This window comes from Pseudorca crassidens, chromosome 4 (genome assembly GCF_039906515.1).
Source record: "Pseudorca crassidens isolate mPseCra1 chromosome 4, mPseCra1.hap1, whole genome shotgun sequence".
Classification (NCBI taxonomy): domain Eukaryota; kingdom Metazoa; phylum Chordata; class Mammalia; order Artiodactyla; family Delphinidae; genus Pseudorca; species Pseudorca crassidens.
Window position 1 is genome coordinate 133,321,292 of NC_090299.1, and position 26,115 is coordinate 133,347,406.

General features: G+C 42.2%; 1 protein-coding gene across 3 annotated transcripts in view; it reads left to right on the plus strand.

Moving 5' to 3' along the window:
• Window positions 1-26,115, plus strand: part of RNF150 (ring finger protein 150) — a 287,957-nt gene that overhangs the window by 174,505 nt on the left and 87,337 nt on the right. For all 3 annotated transcript variants that reach the window (XR_010943159.1, XM_067736806.1, XM_067736807.1), the window contains exons 5-6: window positions 12,281-12,377; window positions 17,816-18,026. Coding sequence is in view for 2 of the 3 variants with exons in the window: in XM_067736806.1 (XP_067592907.1) it covers window positions 12,281-12,377; window positions 17,816-18,026 (308 nt within the window). In the remaining variant the exon portion in view is untranslated. The remainder of the gene's footprint in view (window positions 1-12,280; window positions 12,378-17,815; window positions 18,027-26,115) is intronic.

Sequence of the window (26,115 nt, forward strand, 5' to 3'; positions counted from 1 at the left end):
ACTGTTCCGAAGAAGTGGAAGGGGGAGGTTAGAATATATGTGATTTTGGTGAAGGGGGATACGTGTCATCAAGCACACATTTTGGAAGAAGGTTGCTGCTGGTCACGAGAAGGTGGCTGCTAGCCACGAGGAGCAGATGTCTCCATTAATGATTTTAGTGCTTTTCTATATATGAGGAGATGCAGGGAATTGGGCTCATAAAATCTTCTCCTGAAAATATCTAACTCTCTAAAGGCCTGTTCTGCCAGTTTTTCCCAGAGCACAGAGTGCCTCATTCCTGGTCTCCACCCCAAACTCCTTTCAGGGTTTGTTGAAAGTCAGCAAGTAGCTAGTGACTTCATTCTTTCAGAACCAGATGGCAAGCAACAATTTTTAGTTGGCATATCTACTGTAAATGTAAATCGTCATCGATAGTAAGATGCTTCCTGATTTCAGAGATGTTAAAATGGGGGAGGAAAATGATACGGCATAGAACTGATATAATGTGGTATTAACTGTTTTTAACATTTTGTTTTCATGTTTTGGTAAATAGTGTTTTTTGTCATTTAAATATTTTTGGTTTTTATGATGCTTTTGGATTAATAGAAAAAAGTTACTAAATTTATGAATTTTTATCTTTATTTTTATCTCCTCTTCTTTCATCTTTCTTTACCCCCCCAAAATAATAATAATAATAAAACAACTGAGCAATTAACTGCATTTTTCAAATTTCTCTTAAATTTATGTTGGTATAGGCATCCCACTCAATAGTCATTATTCACGAAAACTGTTATTTTAAAAACTCATTTTTTCAGGAACATAATTTTACATACTCTGCCAGATTAAAAGTTATATAGTATGGGGCTTCCCTGGTGGTGCAGTGGTTGAGAGTCAGCCTGCCGATGCATGGGACGCGGGTTCGTGCCCCGGTCCGGGAAGATCCCACATGCCGCGGAGCAGCTGCGCCCGTGAGCCATGGCCGCTGAGCCTGCGCGTCCGGAGCCTGTGCTCCGCAGCGGGAGAGGCCACGGCAGTGAGAGGCCTGCGTATCGGAAAAAAAAAAAAAAAAGTTATATAGTGTGGTGGGAGTTTAAAGTGGCACAACTGCTTTGGAAATTTCAGTTTCTACTGAAGTTAAACATATACTATCCTCTAACCTAGCAGTTTCACTCTTGGATATACACCCAAGAGAAATGAATGCATACATTCACAGAAAGACTTGTACAAGAATGGTCATCATAGCACATTTATTCGTAATAGCCAAAAAATAACCCCAAGGTCTAACAACAGGAAAATCTGTAAATCAGTTGGGGAACAGTCATACACTGGAAATCTACTCAGCAATAAAAAGACCAGCGATCGATGTACATGAAAGCACAGATGAATCTGAAAAAATTATGTTGAACCAAAGAAGCCAGGCAAAAAGAATAGATACTTTATGATTCCATTTATGTGAAATTCAATCACAGGCAAAGCTAATCTTTGGTGACAGAAGTCCTAATGACGGATTCGTGGCAGGGAGTGGATATCGTCTGGACAGGAGCAGGAGAGAGCTCTCTGGGGTGATGGAAACAATGTATACCTTCATCTGGGTAGTGTGTACATAAACGTATACCTACTTAGAAATCATCCAGCTATCTTAAGATACAGTATATGCGTTTAAAGTAATGAAAGAAAATTTTACAGTACCAAAGAAACTACATTGTGGACTTAAAGAAAAAAGTTCACTTTGTACATTAGTCAAAATTATATAAAATTTAAGTTCAGAGTTTGTTGATGGTTCATTCTAATCATTTTTCTTTGATTACTTTGGAGTTTTGTGTATGAACTGCCAAAAATTAGCTATCACTCCATCTAGGGGATTAAAGGAAGGAAACATGAAAGGAGATGTGGCAGCATTGATAAATGTCTGATGTGTTATTTTCTGTTATATTTTCAACAGAGCAAATGCCGCCTTCAGAAAGATGTCTTGAACTCTAATAACCTTGTTAAATGTGGCATTCTGACTTCAGATGTCCTGATCCCCATTTATATTCATCAACTAGACACCTGGGACACATGCCAACCAGCTCTGCTACCCCGGCCAAACAATATAATTAGACCAGGGTCAAGTTTTAAGCACAGAGCTTCCCTCTGCCAGAACCCAAAGGAATGAGACACTCTGTAAGAAGACAATTCTGCAGTTCCCTCAGAACTTGCATTCCGAAAGGATCCATTTCTTCCAGTTGCTAAAAAAGAAACTGAGTTCCATAGCAAGAGGATCTGATGCAACTTCTTAGTTCTTTAAGTTTTGTTGGTTTTTCTTTAATGCTACTTAAACCCAATACTATGGACAAATGGCTGAAATAACTGGCCATTTATCATAATACTTTGAAAAGCATTCTACTGTTTACAAAGCTCTTTTACATATACTGTCTAATTTGCATCTCACGGTAGCTTATAATAGAGTTAGGGCAGGGACCATTAACACCTCTTTATTTAACTAAAAGAAAACCTTAACTCATAGGGTCATAGGGTCCAAAGCACAGAGAGGTCTCTGACTTCTAGACCAGTACTCTTTCCAAGGTCCTGGTACCACTGCTAGGCTATTGACACCTTAGCCCCACCCTTCCCCTGCCCCGTGAGGGTGCTCTGCCGTACACTCAACTCTCTGGGGCTCTAGTTTTGGCTAAAAGTCTGCCTCAGAAACGCCTATCTCACTCTAAGCCAACATCTAAGAACCCCAGGGAATCCAGATCAACTCTAGCCCAGCTTTAAGGGATTTGCTTTCTCCACAGTGATTCCAATCTTGTCATCCTGGGCCTGAAAGCAGACCAGCCTTTTTCACAGAAGGGCGGTGTTTGTGCTACTGAAGTGAGCCATCATTTACTTTATTGCATTATTTTATTTTCCCCTTCGTCAGGTAAAACTGCTAGCTAAGCAGATTAGCTTGCCAAAACAAAGCAATTGTATTTATAACAACAGCCATGATATGGTTACATCTGGTTCTGTGTGACAGCTCTTTTTTTCCCTTTCCTTTTCCTCTTTCTCCTTTTTAAAAAAATGATGTTTACATAACCTAAATAGGGAGCATCGGGGGTAAATGCAGCTTCTCAAAATTGGTCCAAACATTTCAGACCAAACCCAGTAGCAGAGTCAGCCCTACAGAGGGGCACTGGGCTGGTTGGGCAGAGTTTCTGGTAGGGAGAGGCTGGTGTCTGCGTAACTGACCTCCCAACGCTGCATGACCACTGCACGGCCATCCCTGCAAGGGCTTTCTGTATAGGAGACATAGGAAGATGAGACACCATGGAAGGAAGTAACTTGATGGTGAGAAGTTCATGATCACAAAGAATGAGGGAAAGTCTGGCTCAGGTCCATGTGTTTTTCAACGTTCTCATTGAATTGACCTGATTTTAGAAGCAAGGGTGGAGTGAAATCCTACTTAAGAAAATCAATGAGAGCACTTTAGATTTCCTTCCTCTGGGTAGGAATGAAGTACATTTCTCCTAAGCAATATTCGTGACACTGTCTGGGCTCCATTGACATTCTGTAAGTGTCATCACCAATGCCATTTTGGTCATTCTAACCGAGTAATGCCTGTGCCCAGATCCATAAATCGATATTCTCGAAATGAGATTTGCATGGAAGGAATGGCCCAGTGTGATGTCTACCAGACAGTCTGGGCAGAGCATGGGCTCACCAACCCCATAATGTCCTCATTAGGCCCCCAGAAGAAAGCAGAATTCTTTCATAATTTAGAGTCCATAAAAGTTAAGGAAAGTGCTTCCAGAGTAACCTCTACCATAGAAAACTCACTTGCAAGGAACTGGAGCTAAATTACTGTTAATTAAATAATGACACTTTAGCTTCTTATTTGCCAGGTAATTTTTTTTGTCATTTTTTTCCCTTAACAACCTAAATTTATTCTCACTTTGAAAACATAAATCTAAAGTGAAATCTTTTTCTTTAACTGGATCAAAAGAGTTATGCATTTCAAAATTGATTCCACTCTGCCATATTGCCTAACCAGATCAATTTACATTCCCACCAAAAGTATATGAGACTGTTTACACCATTGCCAACATGAGCAATTATCGAATTTAAAAATAAATGCCAATTATGAACAAGAGTGATGTTCTGTAATTTCCATTTTTCTGATTTTAGTTAGTAAATATTTTTACAAGTGTTTTGACACATTTATCCGAAGTCTTGAAATGAGTTTGGGCAAAAAAATTAGCAAGAAATATTTTTTACCAACAGTATAATTGTCTATTATTGAAAATGTATTAGAACAGACAAAATAATTTTTAAGTTGTCTGGACTTAAGATCAACAATCAATGGTTATCAATTCATTAGAATGACATTAGCTAAGCAGTAACAAACCTTTGTTCCTTTCTTTCTTTTTTTCTTTTCTTTCTTTTTCTTTTTACCTTTGTACCCCCTTCACCCATTTCTCCCACTCCTCATCCCACACCTCTGGCAACCACCAATCTGTTCTCTGTATCTATGAGCTCATGTATGTTTGTTTCTTCATTTTTAGATTTCACATATAAGAGAGATCATACGGTATTTGTCTTTCCCTGTCTGACTTATCCACTTAACGTAATGTCCTCAAGATCCATTCATGTTGTCACAAATGGCAAGATTTCATCCTTTTTTATGGCTGAATAATATTTCATCGTGTATATATACCACAATTTCTTTATCCATACTGTTCTAATTACTATAGCTTTGTAATATCATTTGAAATCAGGGCATGTGATGCCTCCAGCCTTGTTCTTCTTTCTCAAGGTTTCTTTGGCTATTTGGGAGGGGAGGGTTGGTGGTTTCATACAAATTTTAGGATTATTTGTTCCATTTCTTTGAAAAATGCCATTGGAGTTTTGATAGGAATTGCATTGAATCTGTAAATTGCTCTGGGTAGTATGGACATTTGAACAATACTGATTCTTCCAATCCATGAGCATGGACTATCTCTCCATGTATTTGTGCCTTCTTCAGTTTCTTTCAGTAATGTTTTATAGTTTTCAATATGCAGTCTTTCACCTCCTTGGTTAAATTTATTCCTAGATATTTTATTCTTTTTAATGCAGTTGTAAATGGGATTGTTTTCTTAATTTCTCTAATAGTTTGTTATTCATGTATAGAAATGCAACAGATTTTTCAGTATTGATTTTGTAAACTGCAACTTTACTGAATTCATGTATTCTAACAGTTTTTTGAAGGAGTCTTTAGGGTTTTCTGTATATAATATGTCATCTGCAAATAGTGACAGTTTTACTTCTTCCTTTCCAATTTGGAGGCCTTTTATTTCTTTTTCTTGTCTAAGTGCTCTGGTTAGTACTTCCAATACTATGTTGAATAAAAGTGGCTAAAGTGGACGTCCTTTCAGCTTTTCAGCATTGAATATGATATTAGCTATGAGTTCGTCATATCTGGCCTTCATTATGTTGAGATACTTTACCCCCATACCTGCTTTGTTGAGAGTTTTTATCATAAATGTTGAATTTTGTCAAATGCTTTTTCTGCATCTATTGACACGATTATTTGACTTTTATCCTTCATTGTGTTAATATGGTGTAATTGTGGATGTTGAGACATACTTGCATCCCTGGAATAAATCCCACTTGATCATGATGTGTGATCTCTATAATGTATTGTTGAATTCACTTTGCTAACATTTTGTTGAGGATTTTTGCACCTATGTTTTTCAGGGATACTGGCCGGTATTTTCTTTTCTTGTGAGGTCCTTGTCTAGTTTGGGTATCAGGGTAATGCCGGACTTATAAAATGAGTTTGGAAGAGTTCCCTCCGCTTTTATCTTTTGGAAGAATTTGAGAAGAATTGGTATTAATTCTTCTTTGAATGTTTGGTAGAATGCACCAGTGAACGTATCTGGTCCTGAACTTTTACTTGTTGAAGTTTTTGATTACTGATTCAATCTCCTTACTAGTAATTGGTCTGTTCAGATTTTCCATTTCATCATGACTTAGTCTTGGTAGATTGTATGTTTCTAGAAATTTATCCATTTCTTCTAGGTTGTCCAACTTGTTGGCATATAATTGTTTGTAATAGTCTCTTATGGTCATTTGTACTTTTGTGGTTATCAATGATAACATCTCCTCTTGCATTTCTGATTTCATTTATTTGGGTCCTCTCTCTTTTTTTTCTTTGTGAGTCTAGCTAAGGACTTGTAAATTTAGTTTATCTTTTCAAAGAACCAGCTCTTAGTTTCATTCATCTTCTCTGTTGTCTTTTTAGCATCTATTTCATTTATTTCTGCTCTAATCTTGTTATTTCTCTCCTTCTACTAACTTTGGGCTCCATTTGTTCTCTTTGTGTCCTTTGTCCTTTACCTGTGATAAAAACCCTCTGTTGGATTATCACAGACTATTACTTCAGAGGGTTGTCAGTTGAAGGACATTGTCATAAAACATAGAAGGGAAAACTAAGCCACAGGTAACTTAGATTACTTGCCAAAGATCACAGAACTAAGGAGGGGTCTTCAGACCCTGAAAGCAGAGCACATACTCAGCTGCTGCAACATATGTGAGAAAACAAAATAGGAAGAAAAAGAAAAGAAACAGACTCTCCTTGGCAGTTTGGAGAAAAGAGGTGGGATGTTCAGGGAAGAGAAGGGACATCTGAGCTGTGACTTGAATTATGAGCAAGATTTGCCACACCAAAAAAAAATTTTTTTAACTGAGAAGGACACTCCAGAGTTATGGTGAGAATGTGAAGTAAACATGGGGGTGGAGCAGAAGATGTGACAAGGACCAGATTGGGTGAGCCTTCTTTGTGTGCTGTGACTTTGTGTTGTAGGCAGTGGGAAGCAGCTGAAGCATTTCACATGTGGGGAGTGATATCATATTTGTATTTTAGAAAGCTAAGACGGGGGGCTTCCCTGGTGGCGCCGTGGTTGAGAGTCCGCCTGCCGATGCAGGGGACACGGGTTCGAGCCCTGGTCCAGGAAGATCCCACATGCCGCGGAGCACCTAAGCCCATGCGCCACAACTACTGAGCCTGCGCTCTAGAGCCCGAGAGCCACAACGAAGACCCAATGCAGCCATAAATAAATAAATAAATAAATAAATAAACAAACAAACAAAGTTACCACGACTCCCCCTGTCTTGCTCACGACAGTTCAGTGTGGGAAGGAAGGGCGTGGAGTGTAGATTTGGGTACAAGCACTGACAGTAGGACTGGGTTTGAGTCCCAGCTCTGCAGCTTACTAGCTCTCTGGATAATTTAATTTACTTTAACCAGCTTCAGCTTCCTCCTCCATAAAATGGGAATAATAATTTCTACCTCATAGGGCTGTCGTGAATGAATAATGTATGTAACGTGCTTGGTACATAGCAGGCATTTGATACCCAGTAGTTATTGTTTGTTTATTAATTAAACACTGACTCTTAGATCATTGACAACTTTGCAAATAAGATTCAGAAGCTCTGAAGAAACATTTTGACTCCCCATAGAAGCACTGGATAGATCTTATCTAAACATGTTGCCTAGGAGAATGGGATTCTTTGGTCCCTGAGTGACTCATGTTCTCTGAGCACTATTTCATCGAGGGGAATGAAACAACTTGCACTGGTGCCAAAAGGAAAGCCCCAGGATCCTAATCTCCGTGGGAGGGTAGCAGGGTCTAAGAAAGCCTGCAAAAGTAAGAGAGATAGAAAGGCCAGAACAGTCCCCTTCTGCCTCCCAGTGGGGAAAACCTGTCATTTAATTGAGGGGGGAGTCACACATATAGGTGAAAGGACAGTAGAAAGCAAGAATGATTCGCTTATATGTGGAATCTAAAAAATAGGTACCAATGAACTTATTTACAAAACAGAAGTAGAGTCACAGATGTAGAAAACAAACTTATGTTTACCGGGGGGAAGGAGGAAAGGGATAAATTGGGAGAGTGGGATTGATATATACACACTACTGTGTATAAAATAGATAACTAATAAGGACCTACTGTATAGCACAGGGAACTCTACTCAATACTCTGTGATGACCTATGTGGGAAAAAGAGTCTAAAAAAAGAATGGATATATGTATATGTATAAATGATTCACTTTGCTGTACACCTGAAACTAACACAATGTTGTAAATCAACTATACTTCAATAAAAAAAAATTTAATTTAAAAATAAATAAATAAGAATCAAAAGATGTGGAAACAAGTTTAACAGGGGTTTGTCATTCCTGCCCCTCAAATGGGAAATTATTATATTATTCATAATCATCTCAGCATTATGATGCAGTTGTTGGCATCATCTTTTGTCAGGGGTTTGAAGAACTCTTTGTAAAAAGTATGCTTCCCGGGCTTCCCTGGTGGCACAGTGGTTGAGAGTCCGCCTGCCGATGCAGGGGACAGGGGTTCATGCCCCGGTCTGGGAAGATCCCACATGCCGCGGAGCGGCTGGGCCCGTGAGCCATGGCCACTGAGCCTGTGCGTCTGGAGCCTGTGCTCTGCAATGGGAGAGGCCACAGCAGTGAGAAGCCCGCGCACCGCATAAAAAAAAAAAAAAAAGGTATGCTTCCCTTTGGTGAATAAGAAAGGAGAAGAGTTTTGGTCAACCCTCGGTTGTATTTCCAGCTTGTCAGGATCGTTAGGAGATAGACTGTCACATCCCATTGTTCCTCTGTATGTAGTTTCTCATGCAGCCTTTGTTAAAACATGGGAAGGGACCGTGCCCTGCTGCGAATCATACAAATAGAATGAGTGAGATAGACATTGCCCTAGAGATGTTTGTTGAACTGTTGGTGCATTTCACTAAGCTCCAGATTCTTTCCCTCTTCCTTTATTTATTTAGTCTAGTGACTTTTATTTTTCTTTCCATATGGGAGGGAAAAAATTGTTTGCAATCCCAATTATAAGGAAGTAGTCTTCCTATTTGGTCAACACAAGAAATATGGTATTAGGAATAATTGAATGTTATTTAATAGCCAACATGATCACCCTGTGTATCATTTTAGCACTGTGTTTGTTGTCCTTAGTTCTCCCTTTGATTTTTGTTTTTAATTTACAGTTACTTGCTTTCAGCATTAGAAAGTTTAGAGTAGAAATCAGAATGATAACCTAATATCTACAAACAAGATATAATAGTGGTATTAATAAGATGAATGATAGCTTACAATTAAGGATGATCAGGACTTATAGTTTCAGCTTCATGGACAGTATTTATTCCCTCTCTCTCATACACACACACACACACACACACACACACACAGACTCAATCACTGGCAAACTCCATACCTATAAGACAAAATTTCACAGATGAGGGATGAAGTCTTGGAGAGTTAATCCTTGCCTAAGATCCCACAGCCAGAAAACGATGGATCCAGAAGGGTGGCTCTTCAATGGCCTTTTCTGTTGTAGTTCCCAGGGAACCACTGAAGCACTGTGATTCTGCCTTGAAGGAAAGGACCTTGTCTTATTCATCTTGGTGCCCAGCTCCTCGTGAAGAACAGAATGGAACAAGGGGGTGACGTAACTAGCACTTTTCTGGGGGAAGATAAATCTGGCAAGGATGAGTGGGATGAAAAGAACAGGGAAAGATTGGTGGCATGGAGGGCAGTTTAGACGTTAGTACAACAATACAGAAAAAGAGTTAATGAGATCACGAATGAGGGAGCAGCGTGGCAAAAAGAAAATAGGCAATGAAGTTAGAAGAGATTTAGGAAGAATGAGTTCGTGGGACTTGATAGCCCTGTGCAGGCAGTGAGGAGTGCCAGGCCTTTTGAGAAATATCCATTCATGTAGCAAATATTTCTGGAGCGTCCTCTGTGTGCCAAGATCTAGTCTAGTTGCTGGGGATCTAACAATGAATTAAGTAAATGAAGATTTTGCTCTCATAGAGCTTATATTCTCGTTGGAGGGTGTACCAGTCAGAGTTCTCCAGACAGCCATTGTATCCCACCATATATTCTTTTTTTTTTTTTTTTTTTAACCACCATATATTCTTAAGGAATTAGCTTATGTGATGATAGGGGCTGGCAAGCCTGAAATCTGTAGGGCAGGTCTACAGGCTGGAAACGCTGAGCAGGGGCTGATGCTGCCATCTTGAGGCGGAGTTTTTTCTTCCTCAGGGAAGCCAGTTTTGCTGTTAAGGCTCTTCAACTGATTGGGTCAGGCCCACCCAGATGATTTAGAATAATCTCCTTTATTTAAAGTCAACAGACTGTAGATATGAATCACATCTGCAGACTACCCTAGATTGGTGTTTGATTGAAGAACTGGTACTATAGTCTAGCCCAGTTGCCACATGAAACTAACCATCACAGAGGAGATGTAAGAATGACCAGTGCAGACAAAGAAGTCACTCAGGGGATAAGAGTAGGTACCAGCTTCTGTGTGTGGGAGACTCAGGACAGCCTCCTCCGCAGGAATAGATGTATCTTCATCTTACACATGAGGCAGAGGAGACGTGGGAATGCTAAGTGACTTATTTAGGCTAAAACAGCTAATGATTGGCCCTGCTGTCTTTCTGACTTCCAGTACATGTGCGGGAAACACAACAGAGCCTGCCTCCCAGGAATGGTCAAAGGGACCTGAATGTCTGACTGACTTTTCCCCAGAAGGAACACCAGTGAGGGAGAAAATGTAGATTAGGCACCTGTTTTCTGAACGTAGAGCCTGAACACAGGGAGGTCGATTATTGCTTGGGGGTAGGGGTGCAGGGGGACACTTGACCCCGCATCAGCCCCTCCCTCCTGCTGCTGCACTGGGACTGACCTTCTTCCTGTGCCCAGGTCAGGGCTTTTGTACAAGCCAGTCATTCTGCCTAGAAGACTCTTCTTCCTCTCCTCCCCTTCTGTGGACAATGTCTGTGTAGCCCTCCGGGGTCTGAGCTTCGGCACCTCGTCAGGGAAACTTTCTCTAGGTACCCAAACTAGGATGCATCTCCCAGTCACAAGCCCCCTACCAACTCCATGTTCTGCTAATGTGTCCTTAGCGCTGTTGTCGTGAAGCAGTTTATTTCTGTTTTATTAGTGTCTGCCTCTCCGATTATACTCCCAAAGAGAAGGAGCCAGATCCCTATCGTGCTGATTCCCAGTGAGGAGCACAGTTCTCGGCAGGCATTCCTTGTCGCGTGGATGCAAGGCTAAGGGAACGAATGGATGTGATATATTTACTTGTAAGCGGTCAATCTGTAAGGCATTGGAAATAATGACCTGGAAACACACGACACATCCAGGTTGCTCCTCTGCGTCTCCTAATCCCCAATGCGATCGTGTCCTGTACACAGCTAATGCTATCCTTGGGACATGGGTTCTTCTCCATGTCAGTTTCAGAAGTGACACTTCTCGAGCTCTTCTCTGATTTGAGGGGTCCTTTGTACGCATCGGAGCCTCAAGCCTTCTAATGCAAAGACAGCTGGTAGAACTGTTAGCACAATAAAAATGAGAGTCAGGGAAGAGCGTGCAAGCGTTCCGGGAATAGTGCAGCATGGATGGCGTGTCCTAAGGATGCCCTCATACTTGACAGATGGTTCTCTCTCTTCTTGCCCCAGGCAGGAAATTCTGACTGCTTCTGCCCGTGGTCTGGAGTCGTGTGCGTGAGAAGACAAGCTTCTGATTCGAGCAGCCCCTGAGATCTCTGAGTGGGCTCTTGTGAGCCACGTTGAGAGGAAGTTTAGTCAGGACTCCCCACCCCCGCACCTACTAAATGCCCCCCTTATCCTGTCACTCAGAGGAAGGCTCCGGAGGGCTGGCGCGTGAGGCTGGCGATGGAGTCGAGCGCATCAGCGGTACAAACAGTAAAGCTTACGGTACCTGTCCCTCCGGCTTCTGATGTGAGAGCCACCAGCCACAGCAACTTAAAACATCACTTGTGCTGTGAAATGCTTGCCGGAGCTCTTCTGCCCTTTTGTGTGAGACCCCGAATATCTACAGAAATGAGGCTTTATTTTGCAGTTTGCTTCTGACTGTAGGAAAAGAAATTTTGGATTGATTTACAAGTGGCAACTCTCAGGTTATTCTGCAAGGTCTGTGCAAATTTCCCCACTTGCCTTCTTTCCATTCAAGATTCTTCCTGTCTAAAAAGAGAGAAATTTCTCTGTTTCTACATTCTCTGCATTTTCTCAAACTTGGAAGACTCAGCTGCAAATCATAGAGGACCCTCCTGGGAGCCAGACAGATGTTGACTGTATCACCGCAGGGTGTAACAGGAAGCATTACTGGCCCAGGTGTTCGGAGATGGAGGTCCGAGTCTTGTCTCTGCCACCGAGCAGTGCGTGACCTTGAACAAGTCTCTGGGCTGGAGTGGACTAGGTGCTCTCCGCAGTTACCGCCGCGCTAAGATGTATGGTTCTCATTGCAGGCATCTTTTCCACAAGTCCTGTGTTGACCCCTGGCTCCTAGACCATCGCACCTGTCCCATGTGCAAGATGAACATTCTTAAAGCCCTAGGGATCCCGGTAAGCACAGCACAGCCTACAGCATCGTCATGTCTGTCTTTCTGCCTTTCCCACAAAGCAGGGAGAAAACAGCATCCCTGGATTTTCTGTGTCCCCTCAATCCCATAGCAGTGGCGTCACCTGATGAGGCCCTAAGAGCGCTCCCATGTCTGGATATATTTCTCCTCTCACTTTTTCTCAATCTGAGAACATCGTGACCCTCTCAGCATGTCCATTGTATTTGTCTGTGAGTTGAGATGCTGCCTGAGCAGCTCATAGGCTCCTCTTCCGGGCTGCAGTGGGTGAGAGCAGGTGGGACACCCACAGAGGCCTCTTGGGCCAGTTGTACACTGATGACACTCTTGTGTCACTTACCTGCGCTGTCATCAAGCAGACCCGCACGCCACACTTTCTGATGTTGCCCCACCATCTCCTAGCTTCCAGAGGAAACAAGCTCTTCCCAACGATGGGAGGGGAGGCCAGCCACTGGGAATCTGGCTCAGGGCCCTCTGCTGAGCTCAGATCTCCATGGCGAGCTTGAGTGACGAGGAAGCCAAAGCCAGAACCACTGAATTCTAGCGCTACCCTCAAGCTGGCGCCCTCAGTTATACGTTTTATCAAACTTAGTCATTCCCCCTGTGCAAAGAGAATGCCCCCAGCTGGCTGGCTTGATGCTCCAGGGAAAGACTTTCCAGGGACCATATCGAGTGAAGGCCACGAGCTGCTGAGGCACCGTCTGCTGTGGTGAGGGCAGGAAGCAAGCCAGGCCACCAGACCCGAGGGCTGCGCAGAGATGTGAGAACAACCTGGCCCCGTCTAAAAGAAGCTAGACAAACAGCATACAGAGACCGGACTCCCCCTTCCCCCTCCGCTTTGCTGTCTCCTCCTCTTGTCATTCCTCACTACTAATGGCAGAGAATAAACAGAATTTTAAAAGTCCCAAGATGTCACTGAAGAAGAAAGGATCAGATCAGATATCAAAGGCTTCCTTTAATGCCAGAGGGCTAATTATCCCGGGAAGACCAGAGTGACTCTGTTTGAGGGCACGCACCTGAAGCGTCACAAGGTCGTGGATTGGCTGAATTTTCTACCCTGCCTCCCCTGCCTCCCTGCCGGCTGTATGCTGATTTTTTTTTTTTTTTAACAGTCGATACACCAAACACAAATCAATTTGTGTGACTGTAGCTTTGAGCTAGAGTTTGAAAGGCAATGCATTACATTTTCAGGCCAGAGTTGTGAAGGCATAATACATTCAAGGTGAAAATCACTGACAGTGAACATGAAACATGAGTAAAAACCCAACATCTCTATCAGATACTAGGGACTTAGAAAATTAAACTCGCTGTTGGCATGTTCCACATTTCTGGCTCTAACTGGTTCCTATTACAGTGGTACCTTCTGCCATTATATTTTGCCAAGAGAAATAAAAGACTGAACCTGACAGGAGCAGGTCCTTTACTGTCAGAGTGTTTTCAATCCCCTTATCTACATTCAAGTGCTTCATCCTCCTTTCTCTCCAGTCAGGTCTAGGGGGTGTCTTTGCAGGATGACAGATCACATCGAGTGCTCCTATAAGGTACCATATAACACGGGCCTTTTTTATCCCAGCACACACCGTCTCCTATCACTATTATCCTGGTATAAATAAGATGATTGTAAACGCATAGAAAATCCCGTGCAGCTGGTATATTCACTAGTCCCTAACTATTTCGCATCTGGTTTATTTGAGTTCTCCCTGCTAACCTGAATTTGAAAACCTATATGCTGTTCACTTACAGATGGTATTTGACATCTCTTACTAAACGTTGTGACTGTAATTTCTCTTAGAGGTATATAAATTGGGTTTCTATTCAAAATATTATTCTATCTGATGAACCATTTCGAGTGGATATAAACTGTGAGGTTCTGTAAGGTGGGTCTGTTAAATATTGTATCTAAGCCAAATTATTCATTCGTTCTCTCATTAACAAGTCTCACTGAGCTAATTCGCTTTCTCTTTTCCTCTACTCACCTCTGTTAGAGACATAACACTATTCCTGCTAGCCCACAAAGTAAAAGCGAACACCCTGCATCGAAACTAATAAAATAATGTTATAAAAAGAGAAAAGAGAGAAAACAAGAACACGATCAACAAGCAAAGTCAACATTGTGAAAACTGTGTCAGTTGTTCTTGCATCTGTGGTCACATCCAGATGCTTATGGCTGAAAGAACAACCAGCACAGGATCCTCACTTGGAGCTCTTTTCCTCCCTGATACCCGCACACAATTTGAATCTGCATCTTTACATAGCATAGTGGAGGGAAAGAAGTTATTTTTTCTTCTACCGTCCTCGGGTCTCCAGCTGGGCCCTGTAAATTAGACTTGTGAAAGACAGATTAACGAGAGAAAATCAAACAGAAGTTTATGAACACATGCATCGTGTGTGCACATAAGAGCACTTGGCGATGAGTGACTCAGAAGGGTGGTTAGAACTTCAGCTTCTATAGCATCTTCAAAAAAGAGCAATAAATTTTTAGAGAAGTGACAAGACAGAGGGAAAGGACTTTGAGTTTCTAGGACAGCAAATTGTGGGGAGGTAAATGTATGGGGGAAACCAATGGCAGATAAGGGCATGTCAGTTAGGTTTGTTGTGTCAACTCCCAGTCGCTGGTGATAAGAATGTTCTTCTCTTTCTGGTACAGAGAGGGGGACCCCCTTACAAATTTATGTCTTGCTTTTAGGCAAATAGGGGGAAGGCAGAGAGCATTTCTTTACCCAATTCTCAATTGTTTCAGCTAAAAACAATTTTTATGCCAACATAGCAAATTTGGGCAGTGGCATACTCTGCTACCCTTCAAAGGTGTACTTTACCTTTGCCCAGAAATTGAATTTTTTAAAGTATTTTCTCAAATCTTCCCTTCACTGATCTCGGATCTGGGCAGATACTAACATTCCCAAGTTTTCAGAGCAGTAAACTGAGACTTAGATAAAATTTCCAAATCAGCATTTACTGAGCACTTAATAATTGTCAGGCACTATGTGAGGGCTTGGAACTCAAGGTCAATATAGTGTAGTTGCTTCACTTTAAGTGTCTCACTTGTATGTGGAACCTACGTGGAAAAGAAACAGAGAAGAGATCTGTGGTTGCCAGGGGCAGGAGGTGGGGAGGGTGAAATGGGTGAGGGGGTCAGAGGGTACAAACTTCCAGTTATGAAATAAGTAAGTCCTGGGGGCGTAATGCACCGCACAGTGACTCTAATACAATACACAACACTGTATTGTATATTTGAAAGTTGCTAAGAGAGTAGATCTTAAAAGTTCTCATCACAAGAATAAAAATTTTGTAATCATGTGAGGTGATAGATGTTAACTAAACTTATTGTAGTGATGGTTTTGCAACATACACACGTATCAAATCATCATGTTGTACAACTTAAGCTAATACAATATGCCATGCCAATTATAGCTCAGTAAAACCGGAATTAAAAAAAAAGCTTGTGGACTAGTAGAGTGAGACTAACACAGTAACAAATGACTGTAACAGTGGGAGAAGTGTGAAAAGAGTTACAGTATCAAAGATGACTACTGGGAGGGAGCGCTGCTTAGAAAAGAGACATTTGGCCTGGGAATTGAGGGATGATTAGGAGCTCACCAGGGTTAGTTTGAGACCTTGGGATGGGAGAGGGGAAGGGGATGATGATTTGGGCAACTGTCATCCCGAGTGGAAGAGCAACATATGCTAAGGTGCTGAAATGGGGAATATATGGTTTATTCTGTGTGTTTCCAAAGGCTGAAGGTAGGGCCAGAAAAGAAGGCTTGGGTCAGACTGTACGGTGCCTGTTTTGCTATACTAAGGAGCTTGTAATTTATTCTTTAGGAGGAAAAAAAGAAAAAGAATCATACCTGTGCTTTTTTAAAAAAAAAGAAAGAGTGCTCTGGTGAAAAAGTGGAGAATGAAGTATACCGGGAAAGAAACTAGAGGGAGATTGGGAATTGGTAATGGGGTAAGAAACGTTCAGAACATACCCGCTCATGTCCAATAATCTCAGTCAGTAAACTTGGAGGATCAGTCATTCAATGGGTTGACTTTCAACAACTCGAATTTCAAGGAATTGGCCCACTGCCAATAGAGATGAAGCCGGCAGAACACAAAGAGAATGTGGGGGAAAGGGAATGAGCTGAACCTGAGGTTTTTGTGGGATGATGGAGATTTCCAGCTGACTGTTGGAAACACAGGCGCGGGGCTTGGGAGACCTGGCTTGAGAGTGGAAATCCAGGACAAGAGTCCAGCAGTTTGGATTTCTTGCCTTGTGCTCCCCATGAGCCCGTGAGTGGTAGATTTTCTCTTTCAGTGAGCTTTGCACACAATCTAGTCATTGTGGTGTTAATTCAAACAGTGTCAACCTAGGATTCTCCTCACCCAAGCCTGCCCACCCTGATCTGCATCCTTGGACGGGGTGCAAAACCGTGTCATTGTCGTCGCTCAAGGCAATGTCACTCTCCAGCGTGGAGCAAAACGTGTGGTTAACAGCCATTCTTAGTGCTTCTCAAGACCGTATCTCTCCTCCACCACCTTTAAAAAATCACTTTTATGAGTTTGGTCAGAGGCAGAACAACTGAAAATCATTTTTTACAAGCTGTTTGTGGAAGAGATATCAATATATTCAACACCACTTCAGCCAGCAGAACTGAGACCAAAGAGTCAAACTGCCCCGCTGCCCGCTAAGAGAAGCTGGCCGACCCAGGCTGCCTGGCGAGGCACAAGAGACCCCGGTCTCTACGTTTTTCAAGTGGAGCTGTGAGGAATATTGGGAGGGAGAGTCCTGTAGTGAGTGGGTAATTAAAGTAGATGGTCTCACCCTAGTTTTATGATTCTAAGGTTTTAACTTAGAAGATTTGACAAATGTACGATCAATTGAATGTTATGTAAATAGGGCTTTGCTCTGCAGGTGGTTTTGGGGCTTATGTTTAACAGCACCTCACCCTGTGCTCTTGTGTTTGTGTGTGCGTTTGTTTATGTATATGTGTGTATCTCTGATGCACAATTCACGAGTCAGATTCTGTCTCCCCTCTCATGCCATCAGTCTATTTGTAAAGAACACATGGGTCTTTGGGGCTAATTATCAGGCTGTCAGCTACTTCCTATACAAGAAGTAAACACTATAGATAAGGAAGAGCTGTCATTATAAACAAGTATCATATTATTCTCCCTATGTAATTATATTAATGTATGGCTACTGCTACCCCTGGAATTAAAACCTTGTCTGTAGATCTAAACAGAACCTTTGGAAAGAAAATTTTGGAAGATGTTTTCATGTTAATTACAGGAACTATGTGTGGAATGTCTTTAAATAAAGTGGTTCAGGAAGAAAACAGTAAAGAACTTGGTTTTCCCTCAGGACAAAATATTTAGGCTGTAGACATCTCATCTCTAACTTGATGATATACACTAAGATAGGTCCTTTTCTGCTCCTGTCAGCCCAATGCCGACTGCATGGACGACATGCCCACTGACTTCGAGGGATCTCTGGGAGGTCCGTCAACCAACCAGATCACCGGCGCAAGCGACACAACCGTAAATGAAAGCTCAGTCACTTTGGACCCTGCTGTCCGGACCGTGGGAGCCTTGCAGGTGGTCCAGGATACAGATCCCACCCCGCAGGAGGGAGAAATCATCTTCACCACCAACAGTAAGTTCTGCGCCGCGTGCCAGTGCCGTATTCCAAAAGGCTGTTGCCTCGCGGGAATTGGAAAAAGGCCCTTTTCCTCAAGAAGAAAGAAAAATTAAATGAATAGAACGTTGCTAGGCTAAACAATCATATCTGATGGGCCTTGAGAAGCCCAGCTTACTCCAGAGCCAGCAGGGCACACAACAGTGCTAGCTGTGTGTGTCACCCACCTACACACGCCGGTGCCACAGCACTGCACACCCCCCATGGTACCCAGAAACCAGGCCAGGTGGTGGTGCTGGCCTCTGAAAGTGGAAGGCAGGTGAGAAGAGCCACTGCCCACTGGATAGGGCACAACCCACTCACTCATGTGCGTGTGTGTGTGTGTGTGTGTGTGTGTGTGTGTGTGTGTGTGTACACAGGCTTGAGCCCTCCCGAGTGTGCAGGTGGCATTCTGAGCTGGTCTGGACAGCATGCAGGAGGGTTCTCCCCCAAACCCGTTGCTCCAAACCCGTTGCTGCAGGACTCAGATGCAAGTGGAACCCCTTTAGATGGGCATCCTTGCAGTACAACCTAAACCCCTACGCATAGTGAGGTATTAAAATATCTTTAGGGTTTCTTCCGCATCTCTTGCATAGACTCAAGCTAAATGCTGTTCTGGTTGAGGGTAGTTATAAAAATATTAAAATAGCTATGTTAGCATACGGTTGAAGCTCAAACCTAAAGTATTTACTCTACCGTCTAATACAGCAGAGATAAAAGGAGTTCTAAAAAAATCAGCATGCAAATTAACTTAGGTTTAAGGTTAAACAGGTGGATGAATATTTCAGGTTTTAAAGGAGGTGTGTTTTTTCCCTTGATGGAAGTAACCTATTCACTATAGAATATTTGGAAATGGAGCAGAGCAGATGAAAGCATGTTGGGATATTCCCTTTTAAGTTGGTCTCTTTTTTACATATTCGTGATGTTTATGCAGTTCAGAAAATCATTCACACTGATATTTAAAGATGCATTTTTCTGATGAAGAAACATAACAGTCCTCGTCATTGAAAGACTCAGAAATGAAGAAGAGAATAAAAAAAGAATGCAAAAGTCACGCAGTACCCCACTACCCAGAAATAATCACTCTTAACATTTTGGTGTATTTGCTGATAATCTTTTTTTTTTTAATTTAACATTTTTATTGGTGTATAATTGCTTTACAATGGTGTGATACTTTCTGCTTTATAACAAAGTGAATCAGCTATATGTATACATATGTCCCCATATCCCCTCCCTCTTGCGTCTGCCTCCCACCCTCCCTATCCCACCCCTCTAGGTGGTCACAAAGCACCGAGCTGATCTCCCTGTGCTATGCGGCTGCTTCTCACTAGCTATCTATTTTACATTTGGTAGTGTATATATGTCAGTGTTATTCTCTCACTCCGTCCCAGCTTATCCTTCCCCCTCCCCATATCCTCAAGTCCATTCCCTACATCTGCATCTTTATTCCTGTCCTGCCCCTGGGTTCTTCAGAACCTTTTTTTTCTTTTTTTTTTTTTTTAATTCCATATATATGTGTTAGCATACGGTATTTGTTTTTCTCTTTCTGACTTACTTCACTCTGTATGACAGACTCTAGGTCCATCCACCTCACTACAAATAACTCAATTTCGTTTCTTTTTATGGCTGAGTAATATTCCATTGTATATATGTGCCACATCTTCTTTATCCATTCATCTGTTGATGGACACTCAGGTTGTTTCCATCTCCAGGCTATTGTAAATAGAGCTGTAATGAACATTTTGGTACATGACTCTTTTTGAATTATGGTTTTCTCAGGGTATATGCCCAGTAGTGGGATTGCTGGGTATGTGGTACTTCTATTTGTAGTTTTTTAAGGAACCTCCATATTGTTCTCCATAGTGGCTGTATCAATTTATATTCCCGCAACAGTGCAAGAGGGTTCCCTTTTCTCCACAACCTCTCCAGCATTTATTGTTTGTAGATTTTTTGATGATGGCCGTTCTGACTGGTGTGAGATGATATCTCATTGTAGTTTTGATTTGCATTTCTCTAATGATTAGTGATGTTGAGCATCCTTTCATGTGTTTGTTGGCAATCTGTATGTCTTCTTTGGAGAAATGTCTGCTTAGGTCTTCTGCCCATTTTTGGATTGGGTGGGTTGTTTTTTGATATTGAGCTGCATGAGCTGCTTGTAAATTTTGGAGATTAATCCTTTGTCTGCTTCATTTGCAAATATTTTTTCCCATTCTGAGGGTTGTCTTTTCGTCTTGTTTATGTTTTCCTTTGCTGTGCAAAAGCTTTTAAGTTTCATTAGGTCCCATTTGTTTATTTTTGTTTTTATTTCCATTTCTCTAGGAGGTGGGTCAAAAAGGATCTTGCTGTGATTTATGTCATAGAGTGTTCTGCCTATGTTTTCCTCTAAGAGTTTTATAGTGTCTGGACTTACATTTAGGTCTTTAATCCATTTTGAGTTCATTTTTGTGCATGGTATTAGGGAGTGTTCTAATTTCCTTCTTTTACATGTAGCTGTCCAGTTTTCCCAGCACCACTTATTGAAGAGGCTGTCTTTTCTCCATTGTATATTCTTGCCTCCTTTGCTGATAATCTTTTGATATAGTTGAGACAGTAACCATGGGGATGAACATTCAGTATTGTAACCATAGAACTTTCACAGGACCTCGACAGAGGGTAATTTCGAGAGGAACTTGGTGATAAATATCCACCCATGTAGGGTTTATTAGTTTTTGGTAGGTATGAGTTTTAACTTGACTTTTAGAGGCATAAGGACCTCAGTATTGAAACATTGGCCATAAACATTAAAAAGTCCTTAAAGAGAGATTTTGATCCATTTGTTTTGAAGGTCTAGAGTGGTACTGTCTAGTATTAATATAATGCAAGCCACAAAAGTAATTTCAAATTCTCAATAGCCACAGTAACATAAAAATAATAAGTTGGTAAAGTTCATTTTAATGATTTTTTTTTTTTTTTTGTGGTACGCAGGCCTCTCACTGTTGTGGCCTCTCCCGTTGCAGAGCACAGGCTCTGGACGCGCAGGCTCAGCGGCCATGGCTCACAGGCCTAGCCGCTCCGTGGCATGTGGGATCTTCCTGGACCGGGGCACGAACCCGTGTCCCCTGAATCGGCAGGCGGACTCTCAACCACTCCGCCACCAGGGAAGCCCAATATTTTTATTTAACCCAATATATCCAAAATATTTTATTCTTTTTTTACAGTAACTCTTCAAAACCTGGTGTGTATTTTATTCTTAGATCACATCTCAGTTTAGACTAGCCCCATTTCAAGTACTCAGAAGCACGTGTGGCCAGTGGCTACCATATTGGAGAACACAGATTTAGAATCCTAGTAATTTAGGGATATAAGAACCTAAAAAAAAAAAAAAAAAAAAACCTTAAAGGTCATTTAATCGTTACCATGATAAACTTTTGATTTTCACCATATGAAAATTGTGACCAGTTACCATCAGGCATATCACCATTAGTGGTCTAAGTGAAGTATATTGGAAGGCCTCATAAAATTTTGCTAGCAGTTCAAAAACATTTAAGGCATGAGCCTTTTTTGAGCCCATAAAAAGAACCAAATAAAAATGGATCCTACTTTATTTCTTGCAATGAAATGATTGTTTGATTTTCTGTTAGATTCCTTATTTTGAAAAGTGGCTGTGTACTTCATCCATCTTAGTAAAGCCCAGATGACAAATGAAAAGGCACAGTTTATGGGTTAAAACACAACCAAAAATGAAATAGGAAATTAAAGTCTGTATCCATATAATTCATAATCCCAGACAGTTTTGGCTAAAATAGACTCAGAGTGTTTAGGTTCATAGCAGGCACTTAGCAGATGTTTACGGAATGACTTGAGATAAAAGTGTTTGATCTAAGCTTCAACAGGGAGCTTCTGTTCACAACAGAAGGAAAAATGCCAGGTAATTTCAAAGGAAGTTCTTGGTAAAGATGAAGGGACGAGGTGTGAGACCACATCTATAGTTTGAAGACTGAAACTATATATGAGTATGGCTAAAGACATCAGTCTCTTAGTACAGAAACTGAATTTTTCTCACAAAATACTCTTCCTAGACCATTTATTTCATTTTTAATGAAGTATAGTTGATTTACAATGTCTCAGGTGTACGGCAAAGTGATTCAGTTTTTTATATATGTATAAACATATATATACACATATATATATTCTTCAGATTCTTTTCCGTTATAGGTTATTACAAGGTATTGAATATAGTTCCCTGTGCTTTATAGTAGGTCCTCGCTGTTTGTCTGTTTTATATATAGTAGTGTGTATATGTTAATCCCAAATTCCCAGTTTATCCCTCCCCCTCTTCCCCTCTGTAACCATAAGTTTGTTTTCTATGTCTGTGAGTCTGTTTCTGTTTTGTAAATAAGTTCATTTGTGTCGTTTTTTCTAGATTCCACATAAAAGTGATAGCATATGATATTTTATTTCTGATTAGTTTTATTTATTGGGATTTCACAGAATATTCCAAGCACAGTCATTCTGATTAGATGTTAATGGTTTATACCACTAACTAAATGGCTGTAGATTACTTAAGGGGAAAATTCTTTCCTCTGTACAGGTTTGTACACTGCCTAGTGCCCTAACTCAAATAAATAATTAATAAATGAACAAAAACGGATGCATGAATAAATGAGCGAAAAGATTCAAGTTCTTATCAGTGTTATTGTAACCATTTCTCTAATGCTATAGAAAAAAATGCAGATGGTGAAAGAAGTATAGTTGGGATACGATATTGCTACAAATCACAAATAACCCACTGGAGGTTGGACCTGACGTTTTTCTACCTTATCCTTTCCTACCTCACATCTCTGCAGATCCAGGAAATTACTAGAAAATGAAGAAGCAACAGTAGGTAACAAATACATAACACCAACTCTGTACCAGGCACCCTTTTATGTTGTTTACATGTATTAGCTCACGACAACCCTATGAGGTAAATGTTATTTTTAACCTCATTTTCCTGATGCAGAAACAGCAGCACTGAGAGATTAAAAGTAACTGACCTGAGGTCATAAGCTAGTGACAGGTGGAGCTGGAATTCGAAGGAGCAGCTAGCTGGCTCTACGACGCCATGCATAGCTATGCTCAGAAGATGCAAAAGGGGAGAAAACGCACACAGTTCTCATTTCATTTTTTCCCTCTTTTCCTCCATTTTTCTAAATCTCTGAAAGGCCAAAAATGTGCTTAGTTTCAGCTTGCATTCTCATCCCTACCTCCGTTCTTCCTTTCCTGGCAAACAGTCTTGCTGTATAGTCGATCAAATGCGCGTAAAAGTCATTTCAGCACTCAAGGGGAAACAGCATAGAACAGATTGATGGGAAAATCTGGCATTAAGCGATCATCTTCAGCTCCCAAGAAAAGAAAAACGTTTACAAGGAAAGGAAATGCAAACTGGTAGGCAGTCTGACATTTGGGAGAAAGACGTTCTTGTATGCATATCTTTAACGTTTCTGACATTTCAGCTTTTATAACCTCACACGGCAGCCCCAAATCACAGTGTTTCTCCTCCACGTTGGTGCAAGGGGTCATTTGTATGCATGCCCTGATGTCACTCACCCAGCTTCATCTGCCCACCCAGTTGCACCAAAACCATACTCTGCCTGCTGACTCCCCAAGCCCAGGCTGCAGCTGGTTGGATTGGCTTCAGCAGGGAAAGAAGTTCCTTAGGACCAAAGGAAAACACAGCTGAACAAACAGCCCGGTGTGTTTGGAAACTCCAGACAGGAGCTAGAGAAAGACACAAAAGGAGAAGACTCTATCACTCCTTCCCTAAAACATCCCGCGCCACTCCGCACCTTCTCAAGAGGGTCTGAAACCTTCCCTTTGTCTTCCAAGGAAAGTCACTGACCCCACCATCCGTTTCCTTTATTGAGTCACCACACAAGTCCTCTAGTGCTGTGTCTAGATTGTTACCCCCTTGCCGCTCCTTCCACCTCAAACTGGAAGGAACCAGCAGTCAGCCCATGGGGTGGAGGGTGGAAGAAACTAGAAGCTAGAAAGGGAGGAGATGGACGGAGTCAAGGCCTCCCAGATCTGCCCCGATACGTTCTGAGGAGCACATGGTATCATGTGTTTGGCCAGGAGACCCGGTCTTCAGACGTCGCAGAAGGAAGCAGTACCCATGAATTGTTATGTAGGCTAATAGGCTCAAACTCGGCCAGTTGAATTGAAACGTGGTGTAGGTTTCCTCTGGGAAACTTCCTATCCACTCTGAGCCTTTCGGGGAGTATCGTGTATTTAATGTGTTGGGCCAACATGATTTGTGATGTGTGTAAAATGCATCTTGCTTTTTGCCGCTCTGCCTGAACCGTCTGGCGTGGGTGTAACAGCCCCCTGCCTGGGGATGACAATTCCAGCAGGACTTTTCTGCTCACTCTTAGGTAACGGACAGTTCCAAGAGTCCCTTTAGGTTCCAAACACCGACAAAAGGATTTTTTTTTCTCTGCAGAGCCCTTCTCTCTTGTAATCCCCATCACTCAGGACAGATGGGCCTCCGTTGCTTACCCACGAGGCCTCCTGCAGCCTTCGCGCTATCTGCCGAGGTGCTCTCACCGCTCCAGGAGGTCTTTTTGGATAGGGCCCAAGTTGAGCCCGGTACTGCTTGCTCCCCACGTGGCCACCTCTGGGACCCTCACACGTCACCTGCCCTGACACCCGTCTCCGGTACAGCAGCCGTTTCCAGCCTCTGACCCCACGCAGGCCATCGGCCTCCTCCCTTCAGACTCCAGGCAGGCAGGAGACCTGAGTCCACAGCCTGCCTTAGCTTTTCTAAGGCCTGAGTCTGCTCTCTCTGAGTCCCACCTGCAGGAGGCATAGTTCAGAATCTCCTTGGTGATGGAGGGAGAGGGGTTTCCCTTGCAGGAACCCCTCGCTGGGCTTGGGTCTGGGAGATAGCCCTTCCCCACCCCTTCTTCTAGAGGCATGGGATTCAGCGTGACAATACTCTCCCCACAGACAAGCTCCTTTCCAGTTTCCCCACCTTCCTCTCCCTCTCTCCCCTTGTTATTGTCATTAACTAGGTGATGGGGTCCAGAATCATAGAACAGGTACCCTTCACATCCGCTCTACCCAGCAGTGGGGTGTCGGGCACAGGGTTGGGGGGAGATGGGAGAGGCCATCTCATACTTCTTTGCTGCCCATAGCTCTTCAGTAGAAACTGAGGCAGGAAGAGTCCCATGAATGCAAAAGAATTAGTTCATGAATGTCTTGATGGGCTTCACCAGAGGACACCTTCCTAGCTGATATGGCGACTAAACTACGGTCCCTTTTCAGAGACCCTAGAGACAAGTCAACCTTTTTGGAAAAAAAAATTTATATATGCTTGCACTCTTCAAAATGCCCTCATGAGACAAAAGTAATTGTTAAAGCACAGCTGAAACTGCAGCCCAGCACACACACAAAAAAAAGGAAAAGTCATTTTCAGCAAAAAGTCATTCACTGCTATCACTGCGGTCACCCGGAGCTCTCCAGGGACACAGACTAGACACTAATTACGGAAAAAACTTCCAAAGAGTTCATTCAGAGACTTGTGTATGGCAGTTTCTGGAATGACCCGCTTTCTCTTCTTTGAGGAACTCAGTAGGAACATCTCTGGCGAGTCTTCATTCCTAAAAACACAGTCTCTTAAAATTAGGCCAGAAACGACATCCGTTCTTTTCTTTTTTACGTTCTGTGTTTATTAGTTAGGGAGCCATTGAGGAAGCATTCAGCGTATCTATATTCAAAGGTTTTACATGCCACTAGGCTTGCTCCAGTCGCAAGCTGAATATGAACACGAGAGAGAGCGTGTGTGTGTATTCAGGGCTTTTCCAGGGAACCTGAGTTTGAACCTCTGGGTCAAAGTAACTGAGAGAAAAAGGGAGGGTTGGCATGAACATCCCATTTCTGTTCCAAATGTTCCTTTACATTTGCAAAGCAGCAGTCTCCGGGTTTTAACGTGACTGCAAAATATACCGGTGCATCCAGAAATCAACACCTCTACAGAAAGTATCCCAGCGTATATAAGAAAGGACAAGAATGAGTAGCCACATCTGCTTTTTTGACTTGCATCAAAGCC